General features: G+C 42.5%; 1 protein-coding gene across 1 annotated transcript in view; it reads left to right on the top strand.

Moving 5' to 3' along the window:
- Positions 1–10,058, top strand: part of ABCD3 (ATP binding cassette subfamily D member 3) — a 41,443-nt gene extending 31,385 nt beyond the window's left edge. Inside the window, exons 20-23 of the mRNA XM_063298290.1 lie at positions 498–617; positions 3,050–3,154; positions 4,856–4,912; positions 7,233–10,058. Of these exons, the coding sequence (XP_063154360.1) occupies positions 498–617; positions 3,050–3,154; positions 4,856–4,912; positions 7,233–7,310 (360 nt within the window). The 3' untranslated portion in view covers positions 7,311–10,058. The remainder of the gene's footprint in view (positions 1–497; positions 618–3,049; positions 3,155–4,855; positions 4,913–7,232) is intronic.
- Positions 10,059–27,983: the final 17,925 nt, after the last annotated feature.

Genomic DNA, 27,983 nt, shown 5'->3' with positions numbered 1-27,983 from the left:
CTGCACATGGATTTCAAGTCCCAGAACTCTGCTTCCTATATAGAAAAAAAAGATAGGTACAAATTGTTCAATTCTGCACTGATGCTTCCCTGAATTGAATGCCATTTTCTGTAATAATGCCATTGCTATTTCTATCTTAAATCACTGAGAAACTGGAGAAAAACTATAGTTCTGTAGAAAGACAGCACACTGTTACTTAGGTTGTCTATCTTAATGGGAAGGGAAGGATAGTAAATCAGAACTGCTTTGGGGCCAACTGTATGTGAGTTCTGCATAATCAGTAGTAACATTTACCATGTACTTCAGTGCCAACATAAAGTACATACTCCAGCTCAATTGCAGTATTTAATACTGCTGCTTGGTATAATTACAGGACAAAGTATTTGGAACTAAACCAATCTAAAATTTCAGGGAAAGGGATCTCTTAGATTAATTGACAGGAAGGTAAATGTATCTGCAAGCTGGTAAGAAATATTTGTTTACTGTTTTGCATGCAGGTGCTAAAGGAGTATTTAGATAATGTCCAGTTGGGTCAGATCTTGGAACGTGAAGGAGGCTGGGATAGCATTCAAGACTGGATGGATGTTCTCAGTGGAGGAGAGAAACAGAGAATGGCGGTATGTTATCTTCACAATGTCACTTGACAGAGTGTGTATATTTCCCAGCACCTCTTTTGATTGAGGATGTTGACATCATTTAAATAAAACTGTGGTCTAATACTACTACTACTATTATTAATTACATTTATAGACCACCAAATCCCTAGGGATTTTTGGTGATTTACAAGAAAGGTACACAAAAAATATATAATAAACAAAAGTATATATAAAAGGCCTACAAACTACAGAAAACAACATTAAATTAAATTAATCAACCAAACTAAGATGGAATCTAGACTGAAATGTCCTCCAGAAGAGCTCTGTTTTGATATGCTTCCAGAAGGCAGGCAGGATGGGAGCCAACCAGATGTTCACTGGGAGGCTGCTCTAAAGGATTGGCACAGCCACTAAAAAGCAGCACTGCTGAGCCTTGGCCCCGCTTACCTCCCTAGAGGGGGACACTGTTTTTGGTTTCTCCTGATTAGCTCAAAGTGACCAGTCCGATCCTAGTGGGAGAATGCAGTTCTTCAGACCATTTGGTGCCAAGCCGTGGAGGGCTTTATAAGTTAGGACCAGCATTTAAAATTGTACCCAGAAGCCTATTAGCAACCAATGCAGGACTTAACAGTATTGATGCAATGTTTCCACCAGCAAACAGTCAGTATATGGGCCATGCACTGCACCTTCCAAGGGATCTTTAGCAGCCCCATGTATAGCGTGATGCAGTAATCTAAGTGGTGATGAGGGCATAAGTCACTGCAGCAAAATCCTTCCACTTCAGATAGGGCCACAACTGGTGCATCAGCTGAAGCTGGAAAAGACCTCCCTGATCAGCCTCCATCTGCTCTTCTAGTAGGAGCTGTAGTCTAAAAGAAACCCAAGTCACAGACCTGCTCCTTCAAGGTAATGTCACCTGATTAGGAGACACCACTGGAACAGAGAGAGAACCCTAATGGCAAATAATAACTCTGCCTTACTAGGATTCAATTTAAGTCTGTTTTTTCCCATCTACACCCTCATTGCTTCCAGGCACTGGGGCAGAACTTCAGTGGCATTACCAGTCTGGCCTGGGTAACAGTATAAAGCTGACTATCATCAGCATATTGATGATAGCAAACCCCAAACCTTCAGATGATCTCTCCCTGTTTTGTAAATGTTAAATAGGAGGGAGGCTTATTCCCTTATGGCACCCCATGAGGGAATGGTTGATTTCTTCTGCCCCTCCACCACCAACTGAAACAGTCCACCAAGAAAAGAGGAGTTCTACTGCAACACAGTGCCCCCAATTCCCACCTCCAAAGGTGGTCCAGAAGGATACCGTGGTTGATGGTATTGAAGACTGCTGCTGAGAGGTCTAAAAGGACCAATATAGAGGCACTTCCTCCATCTAGGTCCCAACAAAGGTCATCTACTAGCTCAACCACTGTCATCTCCATTCCATATCTGGGCCTGAATCCTGAGTGTAGAGTCCTTAGGCAATCCATTCCTTCTAGGGTGCTCCGTAGTTGACTCCTTAACATAGTCTCAATAACCTTTCCCAAACAGGGAAGGTTGAAGACTGGGCAATACTTATCCAACACCTCTAGATCCAGAGAGAACTACTTGAGGAGGTGTACCACAGCTTCCCTCAAGGCTGCCAGTAGCATCCTGTCCTTCAATTAGCATTAACATTCTCCCAGATCCAGATCCAGAAATTGCCTCTCTCTTAGCTGCCCAAAGGAGCCAGGAAGGGCAGAGATCCAAACTACAGATGGTTGAGGAGAACTTAAGAGAGTACCCTATCCACTTTATTGGAGGTCTCAGGCTGAAAGGAATTGAACTAAGCAAAATGATGCCCCATCATCATCCTGGACCCTTCTACCTGCTGGTTAATTATTTAGTATTAAATAGAAACAAAATGTGTTACAATGCCTGCTTTTGATAGTAAGCCTTTTATTTATATAAGATAACTACTTACTTTTCAGAATAATAACCTGGGAATTTGACTAATTCCAGTTCAGAATACTTGTTCTTCTAATCTAGGATTTACTCAGACTGGCAGCAGTTCTTGGTCATTGATAGGAGTCTTTCATTACTTGCTACCTTTAAAAAGCCAGAAATTTAGTAAAATACTTTCAGTTAATTCTTAAGATGGCAACAGAATGAAATTTTTGCATCTTATTTCAAGAGAAAAGAGAAAATGCACCATGTATAAAATTTGCTTTGTTTAATGTTTACTAGAGGACTGCATACAAAGAATTGTTTGGGTACAGAGGCTGTCTGGAGAATATGAGTGTAGTGGAATTAATGTACATTTGTATAGTACTGCCGTGATTTGAACATCTCTCCCATCATATAATGTGGCTTATATTTTATGGTTAATTGCAAAGGTATTTTAGATTTTTAGAAATCCTTAATTTAATGTTCTTCATATGTATGGTAATCCTTTATCATTTCTTTTTGCATTGCAGATGGCTAGATTGTTTTACCATAAACCCCAGTTTGCAATTCTGGATGAATGTACTAGTGCTGTTAGTGTTGATGTAGAGGGCTACATCTACAGCCATTGTCGGAAAGTACGTCTTGCCATGGATGTCCTTGCATTGACAGTTTAAGATCTAGTTTTAAAGCCATGTAAAAGAAGGAGGAGAAAATATGACTATATTACTGTAGTAACTCTAGGCCTAGAGAGCCTAACCCAGTATTTCTAACCTCAGCAACTTTAAGATGTGTGGACTTCAACTCCCAGAATTCCCTAGCCAGCGATGCTGGCTGGGGAATTCTGGAAGTTGAAGTCCATGAATCTTAAAGTTGCTGAAGTTGAGAAACACTGCCCTAATTGTAACGTATTAACCTGAATATGTTTTTAAAGAAGACAAATAAAGCAGTAAAGAGATAAATCACACAAAGGGTAGGACAGTCTCCTATGGCAAATTTTTTATCTTATATTTTTTATAGAATGTAACTAATTCAGTCCCTCTACTCATGGAAGTCCCTCCAACCTGGAGGCCATTTCTCTGAGTTAAAGGACGAGAGTGATTTATTTCACTGATTTTGAGTTTCCCTTTACAACTGCTTGCAGTAGCCCTCTGATACAGGTCATTGCTGTGGAAGACAGGTGGAGATGGTGGCTGAAGCCAAAAACGGGGATTTGATTGAATCAACTCTTCCCTTTCAGCCAGAGAAGCCTCTACTGGAAAGTGGGGTGGAGGCATATAATGCAATAGCAGTAAAAGGGCTGAGTGGGAAATCTGTGCGACTATGGAAACTGAGTTATATCTGGTCCTCCCCCTGAATAGTTGTTTAGTCTTGCTTGTGGCCAGAGTTGTGACAAAGCAAATAAGAATTGTGCAGCTGCTGAAGCTGGAGTTGACTATTCATGCTCATATTTTCCCATATATTGGTTTCAAGTTTCTTCTTTGCTTTGAATGAAAGTTTTAAAAATTGCTGCGGGTTAAACCGCTGAGCTGTTGATCGGAAGGTCGGCGGTTCGAAACCGCGCAGCGGGGTGAGCTCCTGTTGTTAATCCCAGCTCCTGCCCACCTAGCAGTTCGAAAACATGCAAATGTGAGTAGATTAATAGGTACCACTTCGGCGGGAAGGTAACGGCGTTCCGAGTCGTCATGCTGGCCACATGACCCGGAAGTGTCTATGACAACGCCGGCTCCAAGGCTTAGAAACGGAGATGAGCACCGCCCCCTAGAGTCGGACTCGACTGGACTTTACGTCAAGGGAAACCGTTACCCTTTACCGATATGTAATTATGAAGCAATTTCTTAAAATCAGTCTTCCATTCTGCTGATTTCATTGAAAAAGATTTGTACATCTTTTATCTCGTGAGGATTTAAAATTGGGAATCCACAACTAAGATGACCTGTTAGATACCACCTGATTCTTAATCCAAAGGCAAACTGAGGGACCAGGGTTAGGAGAAGGGGGTGAAACCTTGTGCTTCCCTGTTCCAAATCACCCCACCCCAAACTGCTATTATTTACTGTAGGGCAAACTTACAGGTATCACAGTGCAACTGTTAGTTACAGAAGAGAATTATGCATCATTAAAATTAAACAGAGCAAAAGGTTCCATCCCAGCACTCTAATCCTGTTCCAAATGGTCCCCTCTCCCAGTAGCTGCTTTTAGAAAACTTTGGAAAATTGGATTATTTTCTCTAGATCGTATATGGGTTGGCTTTTTGATTGTTTTGCATGCACCAGTCCTGACTGATGTCTAGCATCAGAAAGCTTACTACAATCTTAAACTATGTTTTGGCGTTTCAGGTGGGCATCACTCTCTTCACTGTTTCTCACAGAAAATCACTTTGGAAGCACCATGACGTAAGGCTTATTTTAACGGTTCTTTTCTAATGTATAAAACCCATACTTCACAATGTAAATGCTTACTAAGGGAGTAAGACCAGCTTGGTATGTTACTGAATGATTAAGAACCTTAATATAGGTCTTATCATCTAAATAAGGGGCAGAATCAAGCAGAAGACTTAATTCTTGAAATTTTCTGGTCTCAGATCTTAATGTTTTGAGCCTAGAAATTAGCTTGAAGGCACTATAACTGTTTGAGTAAGTACTGTGTATATCTTACTACATATGGCCCGTATCAAGTGTCTGGCTGCAGCATTTCAGAACAACAGTTCTTCATCATGGTCTCTGATTCAGTCTTATACTGTAGGTCCCACACCAGCTTATATCCCCATTTAGAATCTTCTAGAACTTATATAATTGCTTGATAGAACTGTCTGTCCGCACACCACACAGGGAGCCTACTTTTCCACAGCCAACAGGGAAACCCAGTTAGCTGGCACTGGGGATATGCAACAAGCTGTCATGTATATTCACCAACCTGCATGCTTGCTTGCATGGCATTCCTTGTGAAAGCTGGTAATTCCATATCTGATATAGATAGCTTGTCAGATTGGAAATAGGCCTGGCCTGAGAATATTTAAGAGCTTTCAGGCTGCCTTCTAGGAATAGGATTCCATAAGACAGTTTCCAGTATATAAAAACATGAAATGTAGAGTCAACCTCAAGTTTATCAGTAAATTGGGAATCAGGATTGCGTTTAAAGATAAGTAATTTGAAGGATATTACTTACAAGCATCCCGTACAACTACCTTGCCATTCGTTATCACTACAGTGATCATACGTCCTTTATTATAAAGGACAGCCCTTTATTTCAGAAAGCTGTCCTTTAGATCTATTTATTCTTCAAAATTTACTTTTGTCCTTTATTTAACTTATGCACAGCCTTTTACATTCATGTGAAAAATACGGAAATTGAATGGTATTTTTTAATTAAATTTACCTACTGTATACTATTTGATTTCAGATAGTTTTATTAAAGTACTGTATGCATTTTTGTGGAGTTTTTCTTGGTTTGGCTCTTGAATTTTCCTTTGTAAAGCAAAGTTATAAACTTAAACATTTTTTTTTATCATGAACCTCTTTCAGATTTGCCCCTTTTTCAGGTTTGTCCTTTATTTTTCCAAGAAAATACGGTCACTGTACTTATCCCCCACCTTTTAAACAGATAAATACTTACATGGCATTGGGCCTGAATCTCCACTGGAATGTTGCGCTTCGGTTGTTTCTGCCTGTCTCATAAGATTCAATACAGTTGGCATGCTTCGGATCTCATGGGATCCAGTAGGCGGGCTTTCTCTGTCGTTACCCTTTGGAACAGAATCCCCTTGAGATCTGTATGGTCCTGATCTTGCTGTCCTTTATGAGAACCTTAAAGATCTGGCTCTTCCCTCAGCACTGTGCTGGGACTCTACATGAATCGCCCTTCTGAAATTTGAGATGGTTTTGTTTAGTTGCTGTAGATTTTTTCCTCCTGGCACAGCCATTTTTAATGATTTTTTAAAAATGTACTATATTATTTTTAACTCTGTGAGCTGCCCAGTGTCACTGGCAAGTGGGCAGCCTTAGAAAGTGACATTATAAGAAGATAAATGGATAAATACACTGAATATTTTTCCTTTATTTTTGGGTGAATAGAGGCAGGGGGTTGCTTAGACTCTGCTATCTCAATTAGATTTTTCTTCTAAATTTCTAAGTTCAGAGTCATATACCATATTGCAACTGCAGTTGAAACTTCCTTTCAGAGCTATGTCTATGTATTAGCCTAGAGAAATGGAAGAGTGTTCCCCCTTATAAAACCAGTTTTATAGTTCTCTGAATCTTGTCCATTTAGCTCATGGATAACTAAAGAAGATTGTCGATTCTTCTGTGATAATATTGCCCACAGTGATTGCACATAAATAAAATGAAAACCTTGTTTAACAGTTAAGAGATGTCGCTTTTGTCAGAATGTTGTAGCTGAGTTTTTTATAGATCACTTAGTTTAATACCCATTGTCTATAATCACTATTTGAAGAATTCAGGATTATTGTTTAACAATTTGTGAGTTTCAATAATAAAAACGTTGAATGTGTCTTTAGAGTTAGGAGGATAAGGCTTAGGCCAGTAGTTGAACTATTATGGCCACCAGATGGTGATCAAATGTGCACATTTTACAGAGCTCTTTTTCCCAGAAGAGATGTATGAATATGAATTCCTGTAGATGATCCTTATCTAAACAGACACATATTTTCACTCCTTCACATCCAGATTTGCTAATTCTGTTTTATTTTCTCCTCAGTTTTATCTTCACATGGACGGAAGAGGAAACTATGAGTTCAAGAAAATTACTGAAGAGACAGTTGAATTTGGTTCATAACCCACCCACCCCCCATCCACAACCATGACTGTTAACAATACTGGACATGGAAAGGCAACATACATTGTGACGTAACAAAGCTGCTTGACTTATTCTTTACACTGATTACTAGGAATATGATAACAAGCTGTCAGCACATTTACTATTATGTAGAATATTACTAATTTGTGTTCATGTTGATTTAATTATTAATATGCTCTAAGAATGTTCTTATTCTTGTGTTTTTTTTTAAATCTGCCTAAATTAAATTGGGCTTAAATCACTGTAATGTTGATTCATCCTGGGATGTAAACAGTCTGAAGTCAATTAATTTGACTTCTGCTTGACCACACTTCCTCTGGGGAAGGCCCTTATTAGAATTAGATTCACTACCTCTTCTGTGCCCATTACATTAGACATGAATTTCTACATCAAATCCTAATACATCAGTTCATTATACGTACTCTTTTCAGGGCAGGACTTGTTGTATGACTACAGTGTGGTACAAGGCAGTTGCCCTTTCTGTTAGCCATGGCTGTGGAGACATTCTGCTTGCAGCAATGCTGGACTGATGGGAGAAATGACCCCTAGAATTCCTCTCTAAAGAGATGAACTCAATCCAATATCCTGTGGCCACTGCTGCTCCCTACTCTTCGATCCTATCCTTCCATTTGTTTTTCCAGCTCAGTACAAATAAAGTAACAATATTCCATTTGGCCTTTATATTCCAATTTTAGAAGGACAAATGAGAGGAACGAGAATGGAAAAAGTAAAGAGGAAAGAAAACAAAATTAAAAAACAGGAACCCAAATCCTTGTTCTGGAATAAAGATCATGGACATTCTCGCTTATGAGAGGTCTGATCTCTTTGTAATCTGTAGGAAGTAGTATGCAAGTTCTAAATGAAATGCCATACATATCTGCCACAAAGATCTGGATTTTTCAGAGAAGATATTTGCTTACCAGACATTTTTCTACTTGGCACGTAGATCTATGATTTTTAAAAATGAAAACCGTATAATGCCAGAGGCACAGCAGTTCAGAGTCACCAAGGAACAGCTGAGAGTCTGTCAGAACTAAGTTACAGTTATTACTTGAAGAATTGTTTGGCTTCCGATGAATTACTTTTATAAAAATACCATAACTGCTTAACCATAGATGAGCATTTTTGAAATTGGTATGTGGTAATAGTTGCGTATGATGATATAAATTATTGTCCAGATTTAGTGACCTAGATGGGATTGGAAGATGTGAGTTGGTTAGTCTGGCTGTGCAACTGACTACCATTCATTCTATAAGAAAACCTTAAAAGCTGTGCTATATGACATGATTTTGTCCCTATAATATAATACCTACATGCACTTAACATGATGGCATGCACTACATACAAAATAAATGTTGTTGTTTTTTTGCCCTTCGCTTAAAATCAGAATGTGTTCTGAATGGTTAATAATTAATTATACCTCTTTCATAGGAAATCTGTAATTTGTCAAACTTCCAAATAGCTAATCAAGTTCGGTATTATTCCCAAAAGTCAATGTTTCTAAATGCTATTGTCTTCCTGTGTTCCTGGTAAATCAAGGGAGAGCTAGATTAGGATACATTATCTGAGAAATACAAAAATAATGTTAAAGAACTATTTTCAGTTTGTTGCTATTTCATATTTAACAAAGAATTGCCCTTTTATAATTGTTTTGGTTTTTTCCCTAAAAGATGAGACTGGTTGTGCTAGCTGATACAAGTTTACAGACAATGCATCAGGACATATCATAATCTGAAACAACCATTCCAAGCAACGTGACTATAATATCAATTTGGCATAGATATGTTGCTTGGAATGGTTGTTTCAGACTGTACAGAAATCTGACTTCAGGAGTAAATGAAGCTCTGAGATGAATTTGGTTGCTGTACTTCTTTTGTAAAAATAAATAAATAAATCCAGGATTGGATTTTAATAGAATCTGACATTATACAAGCAGAATGTTGCTTGTGGGGTAGGGCTAATTGTTTGCTCTTCAAACTCCCTTCAGCCCCCCCACCCCCCACCCCACATCCCTAAAATGTCTGAATCTAGGAGCAGATTCTGAGGGATCTGTGCTGCTGGAGAGAACCCCATATTCTGTGAACAGAAAGCATTTCTGCTTGCAGAAACTCTCCACTGAATTTAGCAACTGGGCACAATTTTTTAAATGTGGTCTATCAGATGGAGCTGATTAACTTCAGTAACTATTAATCGATGATACCAGTTGATTTACTTCAGTGCTACATGAGAAGCTAAGGGGAAATGGGGTTTTAGATGACTTCATTAAGCTCCAATCTTCATACTTTTATTGAGAGTGCATCAAAAATCAATCTGCCCCATGAGAAAACTAGTATGAAGGTAAAAGTAACCGGAGCAGTGCTCAAGGGGAGAAGAGTTTTTAAGATTATGTTTTTAGTCTGTAACGTTCGAATGTTATGCAAAATGATCCACAGATCAGCCATGATCATCTTGTTATGGTCTTGTGCTTCAACTGATACTGTTAATGGTTTATTAAACTGAAAATTTTGGTATGATGTAAAAGTCAGCAAGAATGAAGCATCACCATATCTTATACCAAGTTTAGCCTGGTATATTTTGTACTGTAGTTGATCACAAGGGACTCTTGTTTCAGTGGAAAATAACTGCTGTACTTTAATATTTTGTAGCTTGTAAAGTCAATTAGAAGGAAAGGCATATGTAAGGTTTTTCTATATAAGTGCCTCTGGAATAATAAAATTGAAACATATACCACCTAGGTTTTTCTTTTTAATTGGTGTCATATGAAAAGTTTCCACAACTCTGCAATTGATTGCCATATATAGTGCTTCATCTTTCATATTTTTAGGGGCTGATTCCAGTTAAAACGAAAAATTATTTCACATGTTACTGCATCAAGCCTAATTACAAACATTGTAGAGTCCAAATTTCTGTGTGCGCATACCCTCTGTTTTTAAAGCTTTCTAACATGGGATCCAGTCAACAGGGAACCAAGAACCTACTGTAAAATAAATAGCTTTGGTTCTGTTTCAAGACTGCTTTTTTCTTCAGTCTGATCTCAATTCCTGTTTTTTGTTTGTTTGTTTTTTGCTTCATGGTAAAAAAAAAAGTGAGAGGAACTTAGAACTTGGAATGTATATTATATGGGTGTACATCAATCCAGCTGTCTTCTGCCTGCTAAGAACATATTTTGCTCTAATCCTTAAAGACACAGTAACCAATTTCACACATTGTGCTAATCTGTAATGTGGTTTGTTTGGTTTTATTTCCATGTTGCTTGAATTCAGCCATTGGGGTTTATTTCATAAAACATTAAACCATAGTTCAGTGTAATCTTTGAACCAGCCAGTATGTTAAGTGTGTTTTAGTAAGTAATTTACAAAGGTTTCTCTGATTGCACCTGTTGTACCAACTTGTGGTTGCCAGTATGGGGCATGACTAAACTGCTAACTTAGTACCTGGCCAAAAAGTGATTGTTAAAAGGATTTTTTTTAAGTAGCTGACATTTTATATCTTATGACCAACTAGAACATTGTGGTCTCTGGTTTCAACATATAAAGGCTGACATAACCATTTTTCTTTTCTTCACGCACACCACATACACTACTACCTTTCTTAGACATAAAAATCGGTTCTTCTAAGCTATTATACCACTCACACCTGTGTGTGTGTGTGTGCATATATAAAAGTACACATATACACACACACGTTTGATAGTCCTTTTTTTGTTTTTTAACCAGTAAGCAAAGTGATAGGAAAGTTTTGGGGATAATTAATGGGATTGTTTTATGTGATAAACTTTTCAATAGCCTTGCTGAGTTACATGTTCATGATCTCAGTACAGAAAAGCTGTTGATGAATATCTAAGTCCCCGTTGGTCTGTTATTACCATAATGGGAGATAAAGCAGACTTGCAGAGGACAGGTTTATATTGTAAATACTTGGCACTGAACTGCACAGCTAGTAAAACGTAGGCGGGAGAAATGATCTATTTGGAATCAATTCAATGACAGTTTATGCAAGCAGTTTTCAGAATATGAAGCATAGGTTTTCTATTTAGAATAGGAAAGGAGTATCAAAATTCTGATGGGGCATGTTTTAGGACCCATTTTAGAATTTTGGGATCATCACCCAAACAGGCTTTGATTGAAGCCTTTTGTACCTGCTGTTGAAAGATCTAAGAACACATTCAAAGTATGTTAAAGCACTGCCTGTCATTCTTGTCTGTTCAAAGGCCCTGCTTGTTATAATGGAGTAGTTTCCCATTCATTTTAAAAGGACTTGCATTGGCAGATTATCCAATGGAGCTGGAAAAGCCAAGTGTAAAATCTATTGATCCTCAGTCTCAGGAAGAAAAGGGAAAAGATTGGTTTTATTTCTCTGTTTACTATATTAAACATAGTCACTTTTGGATTTTTATTGATAATTATGGGTGATCTCAGACAATTTTCCACTCCCTGTAGACTTTTGTCCTTTCTAATCAAGTGGTATAGCCTCTTCTGACAATCTTTTATCCATCAAAGAGGTAGATCTGCCAATTTTCACATCAAATCATAGCTAGGCAACCAAACTGCTCTTGGCTGAGATGAATGGGGATGATAGGAATTGAGATCTAACTCTGAAACTGCTAATAATTAGATTAGGCAAAAAAAAATCCATTTTATAGGCAACTTTAAAAATACAGATATACCATCAATCTAAACTGATGCTATTCCATGCAATATATTCACATCCTGGATATTATAGAAGTACATGGTACGTACAAGTACTATGCCTAAGAGGAACAAATTGCTCCAGATATTTATGTGATTTTAGTTTCTACTGAACATTCACCACAAAAAAAGCTTGGATTTTAGGTAAGGTGTCACAACTTTTATCTGTTTGGACATTAGAGAGAGGTTTACAAGTAAAATTTAAATCAGGCACTTCTCACCCAAGATTAGCAAGCAAGTGATGTGAAGGAGGGAGGAAAAACAACCCCCAAAGAGTCCTAGATTGGTGGCAGAAGTAATTTACTGTAAGAAAGAGTGATCTACAACCTGTATTGGACACTGATGCTTTCCTTCCACCTCACTTAAGTGGCAGGTCAGTATGAGTGTCTATCAGTTGATGAACAACTGTGCCAAAGTGGGCCATTCTGTACCATAAACCCAGATGCCAACTCTGTCTCCATCTTTTCTCTGGCAACAATAATTCAGTTTCTATTAACATAATATCCACTCATCTTCCAATATGATACATGCTATCATTTTCCAGTATGTGTTAATTCATTCTATGTAAGACAACATTCTGGTGTGAGTGCAAAAGAATAAATGTATATAACCCAACATCTGAAGTAGCATTATCCAAAAACAAGCAGGAAACCCTTCAACTCTTAGGATATTCCATCACTGGTGGCTATCCTTGAGGGAAAAAGAATTCTAGAAAATAATGGATTGTTTTCACACAAAAAAAACTTTGTCCATTTTTAGAGGTATACAATTTTTGTTTTTTGTTGATTAAAGCTGCTTTTTCCTCATCAGAGCTTAAAAACAGGAAATGCTGGGAGATGAAAGTATACTTTTAAAACGCACTGTGGAGATGTAGAAAGAAATTAATTGAGAAGTTGCACAATTTGCCATTTCAACAAGGACTTCTTGTTTAAAGCATTCAATAAACCTAGAGAACTTGTTTATAAAGGAAATTTAGGAGGGCTTTTTTCTCTGCAGGCTCCAGCTTCTCCAGCAAATGAAGGCAGGATAATCTTTACTAATAAACCTAGGAATGTTAATACATCCTCGTTCTTTCCCATAAAAAGTTTACCAGATGTAAAATAAAGCCTAATTCCTAGATGCTAAATTCTAGAAAAAGGGAAAAAACACTGCTTTGTATATATAAATAATGCCAATGCAATGATGCAAATGCGTAGCAGTTGCAGTCAAAAGTTGATGCTATCTATTTAGTCAGGATGTAATACGTGACTAGACATCTAATAGAAATAAAGTGAACCAAAGGCAAGACTCACTGAGTTCATTCTGTTCTAATATTACAAAATTGTGGTACTGGTTCTTTGGTTTAATTAGACTATAATTTGACCTGGTTTCAATCAAGATTTCCTTACTATTATGGTATTATCATTAAGAAAGTTTTGTCCTTGATATCCACCAATTTCAGCAAGTGATGGACAATATAGTAGAACCTCAAATATTGGCCACAGAATTTGTGGAAATTCAGATAAGCCTGCATCAATTCTATACCAACATAGAAGGTTTATTTATGGACTCCAACAATTCATATTCTGATTTTACTTATACGAAAGATGCTTTCAATATACATAAACATACAAAGGTTTGAAAAGGATCTGGGAATTAATATAGTGCATAAGTTTCCCATGAAGTACACATGTACTTGTACACATGTACATGTGTGTAGTGCTAATGTATATATGCATGTCACCTTTTTATGGATAGTTAATATAGTTTGATAAGGGACGCGGTGGCGCTGCGGGTTAAACTGCTGAGCTGTCGATCGGAAGGTCGGCGGTTCGAAACCGCGCGGCGGGGTGAGCTCCCGTTGCTCGTCCCAGCTTCTGCACACCAAGCAGTTCGAAAACATGCAAATGTGAGTAGATTAATTGGTACCGCTTCGGCGGGAAGGTAACGGCGTTCCGTGAGTCATGCTGGCCACATGACCCGGAAGTGTCTATGACAACGCCGGCTCCAAGGCTTTGAAACGGAGATGAGCACCGGCCCCTAGAGTCGGACACGACTGGACTTTACGTCAAGGGAAACCTTTACCTTTACCTAATATAGTTTGATGATGCACAATTCCAGTCATATGCAAATACTTCTATGTTGTGATATAACTGAGGATCAAATCAGTATTTTTTAAGCATTGAAAAAAATGGAAAAAATTTCTGACATGAGATGTTAGAGGAATGGGTATATGTAAACCATAGATAGTTTTATCATGCCAACTTCATAATATAAATCAAGGTCATCAATGCTATATGAGTGATACTGTCCTAACAGCCAGGAACCACGCTGAGACAAGGAATAGGTCTCTAGTGTTTATTACTGCTACATTAGACAGAAAATCCTAACAACCTGAAGAAGTGTGGGAAAAACCCAGACAGATAAACCCCAAAAGTTAAGGCGGGTCTGATCTGTGTCTCTTTGAATGGCTGCTTAACTCCTCAGTACTACGCATGTGTTTTCCCCCCTGGATAGGGGCCCCCTCCTGCTCACCATCAGTACTCATGACGTCACCCTCCCCTCCAGATTCACATTCCATTTCAGCCCCCTTCCTTCCAGAGTTCTTTCCTCCCTCCAGGGTCTCATGAGAGTCCATCTCCCCCTCCAAGCTCCCATGGGAACTGGGCAATGATGGAAATTCTTCAAAGGAAAACTCCTCCAAAGACGAATCAGTGCTGCCCTCCAGGTCTGATAACGCTTCTGGCCCAGGTGGCTGCTGCTGGAAAATAGCTAGATAATTAGAAGATTCTTCACCTCTCCCCCTTGGGAAATGCAAGCCGGAGGTGGAGGGCTGCGGCTCCCCCTCCTCCTCTCTCTCTGGCCTCAGAGCCTCTGGCGGGGGTGGAGGTGGTAATATAGTAGCCTGTACCACCTGGTGAGTGGCAGGGGTTGCCTGAATGGATCGAGACAGGGCATCTGCCAAACGGTTCTGCACCCCGGGAACATAAGAAATAACAAAATTGAAATGGGAGAAAAACTGGCTCCATCTGATTTGGCGTGGGGTGAGAGATCTGGTGTTTTGTAGAAGCTGTAAATTCTTGTGATTGGTGCAAACTTTCACAGGAAAGGTTGCACCTTCTAGCCAGTGCCTCCACTCTTGGAATGCTGCTTTAATTGCTAGCAACTCCTTGTTAAAAACATCATAGTTTCTCTCTGCTGGTGAGAGCGTGTGGGAGAAAAATGCACAAGGTAGCAATGTATTCTCTGTTTTGTTAGTATATTGCAATAAAACAGCAGCGATAGCAAAATCTGAAGTATCTGAATGCATTATGAATTGCTTTGTGGGATCAGGATGCTTCAAAAGCGGCTGGGATGCAAAGAGCTGCTTAAATTCTTGGAAGGCTGCTTGCTCCCTCTCCCCCCAAATGAATTTTGATCCTTTCTTCAAGAGCTGTGTGAGGGGTTTAGTCCTGTCACTAAATTTATTTATGAATTTCCTGTAAAAATTGCAGAATCCTAGAAATTTTTGTACGTCTTTCACATTTTGGGGGGGTTGCCAAGAGAGAATTGCCTGGACCTTAGAAGGATCCATGGATATGCCTTCTGTTGATATTTTATAGCCCAGGAAATGTAATTCAGTTAAATCGAAGGAACACTTCTCTAGCTTGGCGAACAGCTTGTTCTCTCTCAGTCTTTGTAAGACATTACGTACATAGGTTACATGAGTTGTAGCATCCTCAGAGAATATTAATATGTCATCTAGATAAATGACCAGATACTTATCTAGTAAATCAGAGAAAATTTGATTCATAAATCGGGAAAATATGGCTCCTGCATTAGACAAGCCAAAGGGCAAAACAAGGTACTCAAATTTACCAAACCTGGTATCGAAGGCAGTCAGATATTCATGCCCCTCTTTCATCCAGATCAGATTGTATGCATTCCTGAGGTCCAACCTAGTAAAAATGCATGCTTTCTGTAAGTGATCCAGCAGATCAGATATTAGCGGGAGTGGGTAATTTTCCTTGACCGTGACTTTATTGAGGGAACTGAAATCATGCACCACTCTCATGGGTGTCTCCTGGTTTGCTGGTGCCAATGGGTCAGGCTTCTTTGGTACAAAGAAGGTAGGAGCAGACGCTGGGGAAGTAGATGGTCAGATTAAACCCTTTGGGAGATTAGAATCCAAGTAATCCTTTAAGGTGGCTAGTTCCTTGGGGGACATGGGAATCTTGTGGTGCTGGCATTCCTTAGCTGGGAAGGAGATTGCTCCCGTAGTCCAGTTCAACAATGGGTTGTGGATCTTCAGTCAAGGTGTGCCCAGGACTATAGGCACATTAAGTGATGCAGTAACATAAAGTTGGATCCACTCAGTGTGGTCTCCCATTGTTAGTTGCACCGGTTCTGTGAACCTTCTAATTGGCCCTGCCTTGAGGGGCTGGCCGTCAATGGTCTCAACTTCTATGAGATGTGGCAATTCTATGGTCGGGATGTCGAGGTCTTGTACAGTCTGTACATCAATAAAATTGGTGGAAGCTCCAGAATCCATAAGGATTGTTGCAATGCTGCTGCCAGTTGTTGGATGGCTTGCCGAATTTCCTGGTTTTCCGAAGACATTTTTCCAAATGTCTCTTCCTTTTTTTTTTTTGTTCCTCCCTCTTTCAGTGGGAGTAGTTGAGTTTGTTAGGATTGATGTCCTAACAGCCAGGAACCATGCTGAGACAAGGAATAGGTCTCTAGTGTTTATTACTGCTACATTAGACAGAAAATCCTAACAAACTGAAGGAGTGTGGGAAAAACCCAGACAGATAAACCCCAAAAGTTAAGGCGGGTCTGATCTGTGTCTCTTTGAATGGCTGCTCAACTCCTCAGTACTACGCATGTGTTTTCCCCCCTGGATAGGGGGCCCCTCCTGCTCACCATCAGTACCCATGACAGATACTCACAGATAACTGTCCATATAAACCCTTAATCAAATAATTTTTCAATGGTTGAAATCACATATGATAGATGAATCTTCATAGATTTCAAAATTCTAACATAAAATCTCAGGAGTGAGTTAATGGAAATCGTGTCCTGTTTGATGAACTAATGATATGTGGGCTATTTTTAAATATTTATTTTATATTCAGCTAGACAATGTCTTGCACAGGGTTTCTCAACTAGGGTTCCATGGAACCCTAGGGTTCCACAAGAGATCATTAGGTTCCCTGGGAGATCACAATTTATTTAAAAATTATTTAGAATTCAGATAACTTCACATTAACAAGGTAAGTTTCATTCGTTATTTTGAGTTTAAGAACACTGTTAATCGATATATACAGGCCTACCCGTGGAACAATAATTTTGTAACTTCTGGCCTATATATGAGCCTGAATGTGCAGGGGTTCCCCGAGGCCTGAAAAATATTTCAAAGGTTCCTCCCAGGTCAAAAAGTTAAGAAAGGCTGGTCTAGCATCTGAAAAGGTTGCTAGTCCCTGTATCAAAAAATTGTACATGTCTCTTGCTTAAACAATTACACATCCCATCTTGACATTTGTATGTAATATGGATTAAGATAGGAGCTAGTATGAAGTTCATAAGAGTCGTATGAGATTTAACAACATGCAGTCTTAAACAGATGGAGGCAATTTGTGGTCCTAGTCTCCATAAGAGCTACAGTTAATCCCATGTATAACAAGCCAATGATTGCCTCAAAGAATAAACTCTCTAAAACACATGGATAAAGCTTTAATCCTAGATCACTTATTATTAATGTAATGAATGCCTATTCTAAAACACTCTCAGACTCATGAGCAGGAATGCAAAGATATCTGATTTATTAAAGAACAGTACGCAGGATCACAAAGAAAGCTGAGAATGATAAAAGCGTGCCAAATGCAAACTAAAAACCCTTGGTACAAATGAGATCCCTCCCCCCGTAGAATCTTCCCAAGCTCACAATCCCAGGAGCTCCTAATGGCTTCTGATGGTCTGCAGGAAAAGTCCTTGAACAGAGCACATAACCCAAACACATTCCATTGAAATGAACATAGATACAGAGCTTGGCACAAGGTTCCACAGCAGCTCCCTCCCAAACAGAAACGCGCGTCAGCACCATGGCATGTGAAACGTTACGATGTACAGTGCACATTGAAACAGTGAACATGACAATTAACCCCTAAGTGTTGTTTATGTCTCTCTCTCTCTCTCTCTCTCTCTCTCTGTATGTGTGCCAGCCCACCCAAGAATTATGGTGATCAAATATCAGTTTCAACCAGCTGATAATTATTTTTCTTGTTATTATTTGAGGAATTGCAGTGTAAGAATTAATTGCCCAGAAGTGCAGCAGTATCTTCAATAAAACACTCTTTGATCTCAGTGTATGGACTAGTAGACATAGCACTAAAAATGTTAAATATTGCAAATAAGTCTATAATAGCTACATAAAAAAAATCAGAAACCAAATAAGATGTTTAAGAGTGTGCAGTATGGAATAAATAGTTAGAAAACCCAGTACATGAACATCAAGAGAAGGCCATTTTGATATCTGTCATATTTCTAGTTTAAATTGCAGTTAATCCAACTGAAATGTTTTGGTATGCATGTATACAGCACATGAAACAAATATAATAATTTCTTAACTTCTGGCCTATATTTGAGCCTGAACGTGCTTGGGTTCCCTGAGGCCTGAAAAATATTTCAAGAGTTCCTCCAGGGTCAAAAAGTTGAGAAAGGCTGGTCTAGCATCTGAAAAGAGGTTGTTGAGCTCAGCTAATTATTGGTGTGGCAGTACTAAAATGCAACATTAGTTCATAATAGGGCTGGGCTAGTCTTTTGAAAGAGGTGCTTTGTAACAGGCAGGAATGTTCAAACATTAAGGGAGTTGCCTCTTTTTTTCTAGGCTGATGTGGCTCCTTCAGAAGCTGCTCCATATGTGTGCAGAGGTAAAGTGGAGCATGTGACCTTGGAAAAAGACTCCGCTTTTCCAATGTGAAAGAGGTGCTTTGTAGGCACTCCTTTGCATTTTGAAGCATCTGTTTTGAAGGACTTGCAAAACTCCAGTCCATGTAATACAGTCATGTAATAGTAATTCCTTTGACTCACTGGTTTTGTATAATTCAAAAGAAAGATCTACAAGTTATTTGGAAATGAGTAGATGGACAGCAAAAATCTACTTTACAGTTCAATACTGTAAGGCTGGAAGAATGTTCATTCTCCACCTATTATTCAGTGGACCGAAGATCTAATCCCTCTATATATGGAGAAGAACACTATGCTAAGGGTTTCATTTGGAGAAGTATACACTGTACATTTTTATATACATTTAAAAGTTTAGACTTACTTTATATGCAGAAAGAAGAGAACCCACTCAACTGTCATATATGAGATAACACCAGATATAATTTATCATTTCGATGATGGAATCTACTGTCTATCGTCCTTACACTGTATCTACCAAGGGCCCTACTGTATGAAGACAATGCAGCACTTGATTCTACGAAAATTGCTGAGCTGTATGTTAATATATACATAACACAGTTAATACATTCATACATATGTATGCTTCCAGTGCAATTCAAGGTGCTGGTTCTTACCTCTAAAGCCCTACACGGCATGGGGCCTGGTTACTTAAGGGACTGCCTGTGTCCCATAACATCTGCCGGCTGATTCAGTCCTGCAAGGTTGGTGCACTCCAGGCTCCTTTGATTAAACAATGTCATCTATTGGGACTCCAGAAGCCTGCCTTCTCAGTAGCTGTGTGTCAGGGTCAGTCTCGCTTCGCAATAAGACACAGACTCACTTAATGGGTATTAAGGATTTCTGGTTTATTGGAATGGTGGCTGACAGAACGAAAAACGGGAACGGAGGGCGTGGTGTGGAGGTGCCCATCTTATACCCTCTTGTATGGCCCCGGGCTCCTCCACCCTCTATTGTCCCAATCCCTCTTGATGGGACCCTTGATTGCTGCATGGGCGTTTTCCCGGTGTCTTCTCTTGTCCTCTCGATTCTGGTGTGTCCTCCAGGGCACCAGGTGCGGCTTATCTCTGCTCATCTGATGTCCTTCTTTTCAGCTGCATATGGGTCCATGGGTGTGGGTGTTTTGGGTGCTTGTTTTAATCCCTGTTTTAATTATCTTCTTCCTCTATTCCTTGATGATCATGATCTACGTTGTGAGGCTCTTTGTGCCTTGCAACGAGGTCATGACATGCTGCCCCCCAAAGATGTCTTTATGGTGCTGGTTTCTCTGGGTATGCCTCGTGGAACTGTCTAGCTAGTTGTCTTGCCATGACATGTTGTGCCTGGACCCACTCTGGGTGTGAGAAATGTTTCCATTTAACGAGGTATTGCAGCTTACCTCTTTGCTTTCTTGAGTCCAGTATCTCTTGTACTTCAAAATGTTGTTGGTTGTTTATCATTACGGGTGGGGGCGGGGGTTCTTCCGTATGCCATTTGGATGTGCTTGTTGGTTTCAGTAGTGCACAGTGGAATACTGGGTGGACCCGTCTCAAGTTGTGGGGCAGTTCCAGTTTGAAAGTAACTGGGTTGATTACCTGTGTGATTTTGAAGGGTCCGATGAATTTCGGTGCCAGTTTCTTCGAGGGTTGTGAGGTTTTTATGAACTTAGTGGAGAGGTAGACCCTATCTCCCACTTTGTAGTTCGGTGCCTCTGCCCTGTGGTTGTCCGCATATTTTTTGTACATGGCTTGTGTGTCTGCTAGGGCCGTTTGGATGATTGGCCAGGTTGTTGCCAGCTGTGCCACCCAGTCGTCTGGTGATCAGGGCGGGGTCTCTGGTTGCAGCAGTTCTGGTATCGGTACAAAGTCCCTTCCGTAGACCACCTTAAATGGGGTGTGGCCAGTGCTCTGATGTACCGCATTATTATAGGCTACCTCTGCAAAAGGTAGTAGGTCTACCCAGTTGTCCTGTTGGTAGTTTATGAATGCCCTCAGGAACTGTTCAAGTGTTGAGTTTAGGATCTCTGTAGATCCGTCCGTGTGTGGATGCCACGCAGTGGACAGTGCTTGCTTAGTCCCGATTAGTTTTAAAAATTCCCGCCAAAACTTTGACGTGAACTGTGTGCCTCTGTCGGTCACCAACCTGCAGGGGGCGCCGTGGATCCTGTATATATGTGTTAGGAACAAGTGTGCCAGTTGTTGTGCGGAGGGGATGGTTGCACACGGGATGAAGTGTGCCTGCTTTGAGAAATAGTCTTTTACCACCCATATCACTGTTTTCCTTTGGCTGGGTGGGAGGTCCACAATAAAATTCATGGAAATTTCTTCCCATGGGCGGGAGGGGCTGGCTACTGGCTGTAACAGCCCTTGGGGTTTCCCCCCTTTCCGTTTGGTGGTGGCACATGTGGGGCAGTTGCCCACGTAGTCTTTCACGTCTTTTCTCAGGTTTGGCCACCAAAATTGCCTCCTCGTTAGGTGAAGGGTTTTTACGAACCCAAAATGTCCCGCAGTCTTGTCATCGTGCGATCTGTGTAAGATTTCCCCCTGCAGTGATTCTGGCACGTACAAGGCTTTCTCTTTCCAGGCAATGCTGTCCTTGACAGATACATGGTGTCGGTTGTTTTGCAACCATGTATCTGTTTGTAATGCTTGTGTGAGTCTTTGTTGCCAGTTCGGTGAAATTGAACGCCAGCTCTGATCGTTCCCTGTCGTTCGTGCTGCCGTGTGCTGGTTCCTTGTCTGGCTACGCGTGACCGCTGGGCAGCCCAGCTGTTTCTTGGTCCATACTGTCCCCACGATGTTGGAGGCTTGCGTGTCGTCCTGTGGCCGTCGGGAGAGGGCATCCGCCAGGAAGTTCTTCTTGCCCGGTATGAATTTCAGGGTGAAATTGAACCGGCTGAAGAACTGAGCCCAATGCACCTGCTTCGGGCTGAGCCGTTTTGGCGTGCTGAGTGCCTCCAGGTTCTTGTGGTCCGTCCAGACCTCGAAGGGGCAGGTGGTCCCTTCCAGCAGGTGCCTCCACATTTCCAGAGCTGTCTTTACTGCAAACGCCTCCTTTTCCCATACGTGCCATCTCTGCTCTGTTTCGGAGAATTTGCGGGAAAGGTAGGCGCAGGGTTTTAGGTGGTTGTCGGAGTCCTTTTGAAGCAAGATGGCTCCGATGGAAAAGTCGGAGGCATCTGCCTGCACCACAAAAGGCTTGGTGGGGTCGGGGTGTTGTAGCACTGGCTCAGCTGTAAAGAGGTTTTTTAGTCTCTCGAATGCCGTTTGACAATCAGCTGTCCAGTTTAGTAGCGCCCCCGGGTTTCTTGATTTGCGCATGTCCCCCAAGCCCTTAGTCTTAAGTAGGTTAGTTAGTGGTAAAATAATCTCTGCCAGCCTTGGGGTGAACCCCCTGTAAAAATTGGTGAATCCGAGGAGGCTTTGGAGTTGTCTCCTCGTGTGTGGACCCCGTGGTCCATTTCTATTCCTTTAGCTGAAATCCTATACCCTAGATAGTCAATTTGTTTCTTGTGAAACTCGCACTTGGAGAGCTTGGCAAACAGCTCTGCCTTGCGGAGTTTCCTGAGCACTTCTTTTACCAAGCGTTCGGGCTCACGTTCCGTTTCCGTGTAGATTAATACATCGTCGAGGTAAACCAAAACCCCCTTAAAAAGGTGATCACGCAGGACCTCGTTAATTAACTGCATGAATACCCCCGGTGCTCCTGCCAGTCCGAATGGGAGCACCTTATATTGAAACGCCCCCAATGGGCAGTTGAAAGCAGTTTTCCACTCATCCCCCTCCCGTATCCGTATACGGTAATAGGCTTCCCTTATGTCCAGTTTAGAGAATACCTTACCCTTTGCCAGGTGGGACAAGATGTCCTTTATTAAGGGTAGGGGGTATTTATTTGAAATGCTTGCTGTGTTTAATCCGCGGTAATCTGTGCAGAGCCGCAGTGACCCGTCCTTTTTCTCACGAAAGAGGACTGGCGCTCCCACTGGAGAGTTTGCAGGCTCGATAAAACCTCTTGCCAAGTTTTTGTCCACAAAGTCCCTTAATGCTGCCAGCTCCCGCTGGGTCATGGCATATATTTTGGGTTTGGGTAGGGGTACCCCCGGGACCAGTTCAATGGTACAGTCCGTTTTCCTATGGGGGGGGGAGTTTGTCCACCTCTTTCTCGCCGAAGACGTCGGTGAAGTCCGCGTATTTGGTTGGCAGTCCCTCTGGTAGTGCCGTCTCTCTGTGCTCTGCAGTCGTCGTCACCCCCCCTCCATGGCCGCTTGGGGGACCCTGTTCCCTGAAGGTGCTTGATAACGCCCGTCAGCAAACTTAATCTCTCTGGTTTTCCAGTTGATGACTGGGTTTTGCTGCACGAGCCATGGGATCCCTAGTATGAGTAGGGGTTGCCCCACCGGTGCCACGATGAAAGCCAATTTTTCCTCGTGGCTGCCAAGCCTTAGCGCGGTTTCTCTGGTGTATTGGGTGACCGGGCCCCCTCCCGCTGCAGATCCATTGAGCTGCGTGAACACCAAATGGTGCTGAAGTGGATAGCAGCGGAGGTTAAGCGCGGCTGCCAGGTCTGGGTGCATTAGGCTTTTGGAGCAGCCAGAGTCAATTAGTGCCCAGACCTTTTCAGTCTTATCCCCATGGGTGAGGGTGACACGGACATAGAGGGTGGGGCATTCCTCACTCACCCCTTTGTCGTTGCGCCTGTCGCTGTTCTCCACCTGTCCTTCGGCGCCCCTTAGGCCAGGTGGTTGTCGTTTCCCGTCAGCTCGTCGGGATTGCTTCCCTCCTCCTCTGAGCTGTAGGGGAAGTGTCTGGCTCGGTACTCCCCCTTCGCTGCTGGTCGCTTTCTTGGCGCTGGGGTTGGTGCGGTTGGTGCCCTCCTCGTGCTCTCTCTGGGTGTCGCTTTGGGGCATGCTGCTGCCTTATGGTCTTCCTTGCTGCACGTGAAGCACTGCCCTTTGGCAAAGCGCCGGTCCCGTTCCTCCTTCCATGGTTGGGGTCTCGCCTTCCCCTGCCTTGCAGCTGTGCATGGGGGTCTCGCTGCCTCCGTCTGCTGCGCTTCCTTCTTGGCATGGAGGAACGTGTCGTGGGCGTCCTCTGCTTCCCCCGCCAGCCGGATCCATTCAGTCAGGGAGTTGGGATTGTTGCGGCAGAGTGCCCACCGGAGAACGTTTAAGTTAAGACCTTGTTTGAATTTCTCAATCAGAGTTGATTGAGACCAGGTGTCTACTTTTCCGGCTAGGGCTTGAAACTCCATGGCATGCTCTGCCACGGAGCGCTGGCTTTGTCTGAGTGTTTTCAGTGCCCTTTTAGCTCTTTCTTGCTCCAGGGGGTCCCTGAAGTGCAGCTCCAGTGCCTGCAGGAATTCTGTGCTGTCCTGCAGCGCCCGGGCGCCTGATTGGCACAGCTGGACGTACCAATCGGCGGCCCGACCTTTTAGCTTTATGGCCAGGGCATTCACTTTGCCCCTTTCAGTTCTGAAGCAGGGACCCCATTCCTTGAGGTAATACCTCGCGTTCGTCAGGAAAAATGAGAGTTTGGAGGGGTCCCCATCAAACTTTATGCCAAAGTCCTTGGCAGCCATTCTGGTTTGGCTCCCGGTCCCCTCTGGGCCGTGCAGCGTGCTCCACGGGGGCTGATGCGGGTCGGATCGTCTCCCGTCCTCTTGCGGTATCTGTGTCTCTCTCTGGGTCTCCTCGCAAGTCAGTCGACCCGTCGCCTGGGTGGGGGGGAGGGACGTTCTCCATCAGGTGGGCTCCTGGGGCCGGGCTCTGCTGTCGCCGCTGACATACGCCGGGTCATCCCTCCGCCTCTCATCCGGGTGCGCCTCCAGTCGTCGGGTGGGCTCCTGGGATCGGGCTCCACCGCCGCCGCCGCTGCCGAGGTCGTCCCACCATCTCTCGTCCGGGTGCGCCTCCGATCGGCGGGTGGGCTCCTGGGATCGGGCTCCGCCGTAGTCGCCACCGTCCGCTGGGTATCCGCTCCGTCTCTCATCCAGGTGCGCCTCCAGTTGTCAGGTGGGCTCCTTGGGCCGGGCTCCGCCGTCGCCGCTGCCGTGCTCGCCCCGCCGTCTCTCCTTCGGGTCTGCCTCTGCGCTGCTGCCGCCGTGGGGTCCCTGTGCTGCCGTCAGCTGTTGTGGCATCAGCCGTATCGCCTGCACCCCCTCCTCCAGCGCATTGAGCCTCGCCGCCGTCTGCGGACTCCCGCTGGTGCGCTCGCCATTCTGCTTGCCCTCGCCGTTGGCCGTCGTGGAGGATGGACCTTCCCTTGGTCCCTCCGGGGTGCCAGGCGCTTCCTCGGCTCCGTGCGCCCTGGGTGGCGGTTCATCTCGTGCTTCCTCCGGGGTCACCTGCGAGCCTGGAGAGGGTCCCCTCATCTCGCCCCCGGTGGCCTGCGGGCTCCAGGGTGCCGGGGTGGTTCCCTCCCCCTCTGCTTCCCCCGAGCTGGATCCCATACTTACCGGGGTGTTACACCGCCCGGACCTCAGCCACATCCCACCCGAGGGGAGCGGGGCTTCATCGCCAGGTGCCGAGGGGTTGCGCTGCCTTGCTCCGTGAGTTTCCATACCTAGCTGGGTCCCTCACACGCTTGTTGGATAGGTGCTAGGTAAAAAAATTTTTTGCGGTTCCCGTTTTTATGTCAGGGTCAGTCTCGCTTCGCAATAAGACACAGACTCACTTAATGGGTATTAAGGATTTCTGGTTTATTGGAATGGTGGCTGACAGAACGAAAAACGGGAACGGGGGGTGTGGTGTGGAGGTGCCCATCTTATACCCTCTTGTATGGCCCCGGGCTCCTCCACCCTCTATTGTCCCAATCCCTCTTGATGGGACCCTTGATTGCTGCATGGGCATTTTCCCGGTGTCTTCTCTTGTCCTCTCGATTCTGGTGTGTCCTCCAGGGCACCAGGTGCGGCTTATCTCTGCTCATCTGATGTCCTTCTTTTCAGCTGCATATGGGTCCATGGGTGTGGGTGCTTTGGGTGCTTGTTTTAATCCCTGTTTTAATTATCTTCTTCCTCTATTCCTTGATGATCATGATCTACGTTGTGAGGCTCTTTGTGCCTTGCAACGAGGTCATGACACTGTGCCTGCCCCCTGGAATGATGTTTCCCCTGAGATCCAGATGGTCCCCACTCTGCTGCTGTTTAGAAGAGCCATGAGGACCTGGCTCTTCACTCAGGCCTTCAGTGAAGGAGTGGGAGACCCCTCACTTCATTGCACTTGCCATCTCTTATTTTTTTATTTTTTTATTGATTTTACTTAATTTTTTTTATTACTGTGAGCCACCCAGGATCACTGAGAGTCGGGTGGCATACAAGTTTAATAAACCATCATCATCATCATCATCATCATCATCATCATCATCCGATTCCCTTTTGCATTAGCAGGTTTATGCAAATCATAGGAAAAGAAATTAAATACAGAAGGTAAGAGAAAAGAAAAGGAAATCTAAATCAAGTTTGCACTACTAACTATAATGCAATATCCTTGCTGCCATCATGTCCGTACACTGATTCATACATTCCCTTTCGTTCTTTAAACTTTTCTCTCTCTCTCTCTCTCTCTCTCTCTTGAGAATCCCATCAATTCCATCTTAACATATCTCCACCCATTTCCCCAGGTTTTGACCATCAGTTTCTGACTGATACTCCAAAAGGTATACTAGCTATTCAGATATAATGTCCCTCTAAAAGGGTGGATGATGAATAACAATTCCTTAAGTGGCTTGATAGCATGAAATCTGTATGTTCCCCAGAGTTCTATTGCCTCCCAGAAGTTTGTTGTAGATACGTATGTCAATGCAATGGGCAACAGGGGCAACACTTCCACTGCCATCCATCCATCCATCCATCCAATGAATGCACAGTAATGATTCTTAGAAGCATATTATTACGTTGATGATGATGATGATCCAAATATTGCTGAACTACAGCTCTTAGCATCCTTCACCAATCACCAAATTACCTAGGACCATGGTAGAAATAGTGGTTCAACATCATTTTTAAGATCAGAAATTTCTCCCTCTGGTTCCTTTCCCAGGAATTTTCTTACCAGAAGGGATTGTGGTCTGTGTTACTTTTGTCAGAAAGAGGAAAAATGATATACTCTGGAACAGCTTTCCCAAAACTGGATACCTTGAAGATGTATAGGCTTCAACACCCACAATCCTCAGCAATGGCCTCAGAGTTATTGCAATTATTTTGGGAATGTTTATCTGGAGTCACAATGAGTGAGTACAAACATTCGCTTTGATGAGCGAGTTGGACAGCCATATAAATCTCTTTAATAAATAAATAAAATAAACTTGTTGGGAGGAGACCCAGTAAAGAAAAGGCTACTCTGAAGTTTACATCCTTTACATTTCCAAATCCAATATCCAAGGAAAACACAGTGCGTGTCTTCATATATCTATATCCTTGAAAGTGCTATGGGCAGTGACTAAGCGAATTGTAGTTTACTAGCATTTTAATTGTTACTTTCCAATTGTTATACTTTTAAAAGTATATTAAATTGAACATATAAAGTATAATGAAATTGAATGACAATCCCCAAAACTTTATAGTGCAAAGGAAGGATTGAATGGGAAAAAAATCTGTTCAAAAGCTTCAGCGGACATTAAGCCTCATTTTTAATGGTGGGAGGCTTGCGTATTTTTACAAGAATTATTGTTGAACAGTTGTCTGCTTCAGTGGGGTACAGTTAAGTCTACTAACTGCACTAGTTTGTCTGTGCTAGTCTGTCTGCAACATCAGTGTGAAGTAGTGATGCAGCACTTTTCTTTCATTCCAGTTCCAAAGAACTCCTGGTAAGTTTCCAAAAACATATGCTATCACCAAACCTAGGACAGCCTGGGCTGCAGGAATTCACAGGAAGGGCCAAATTTGGGTAGGCCATTCTGAAATTATGCAATCAATAATTACTTCCCTCAAGCATGATTTATGTCTATGTCATTGCTGGAAATAGTCATTAAGGAGGTTTTATTTATTGTGCTGGACTGGACTGAATTGAACTGGACTGTAGATGAAGGCTAACAGTTAAAAGCAAGAGAACAGAACATGCCGTGTGGAA

This window comes from Candoia aspera, chromosome 3 (genome assembly GCF_035149785.1).
Source record: "Candoia aspera isolate rCanAsp1 chromosome 3, rCanAsp1.hap2, whole genome shotgun sequence".
Taxonomy (NCBI): domain Eukaryota; kingdom Metazoa; phylum Chordata; class Lepidosauria; order Squamata; family Boidae; genus Candoia; species Candoia aspera.
This window is presented reverse-complemented; position numbering and strand designations above follow the sequence as displayed.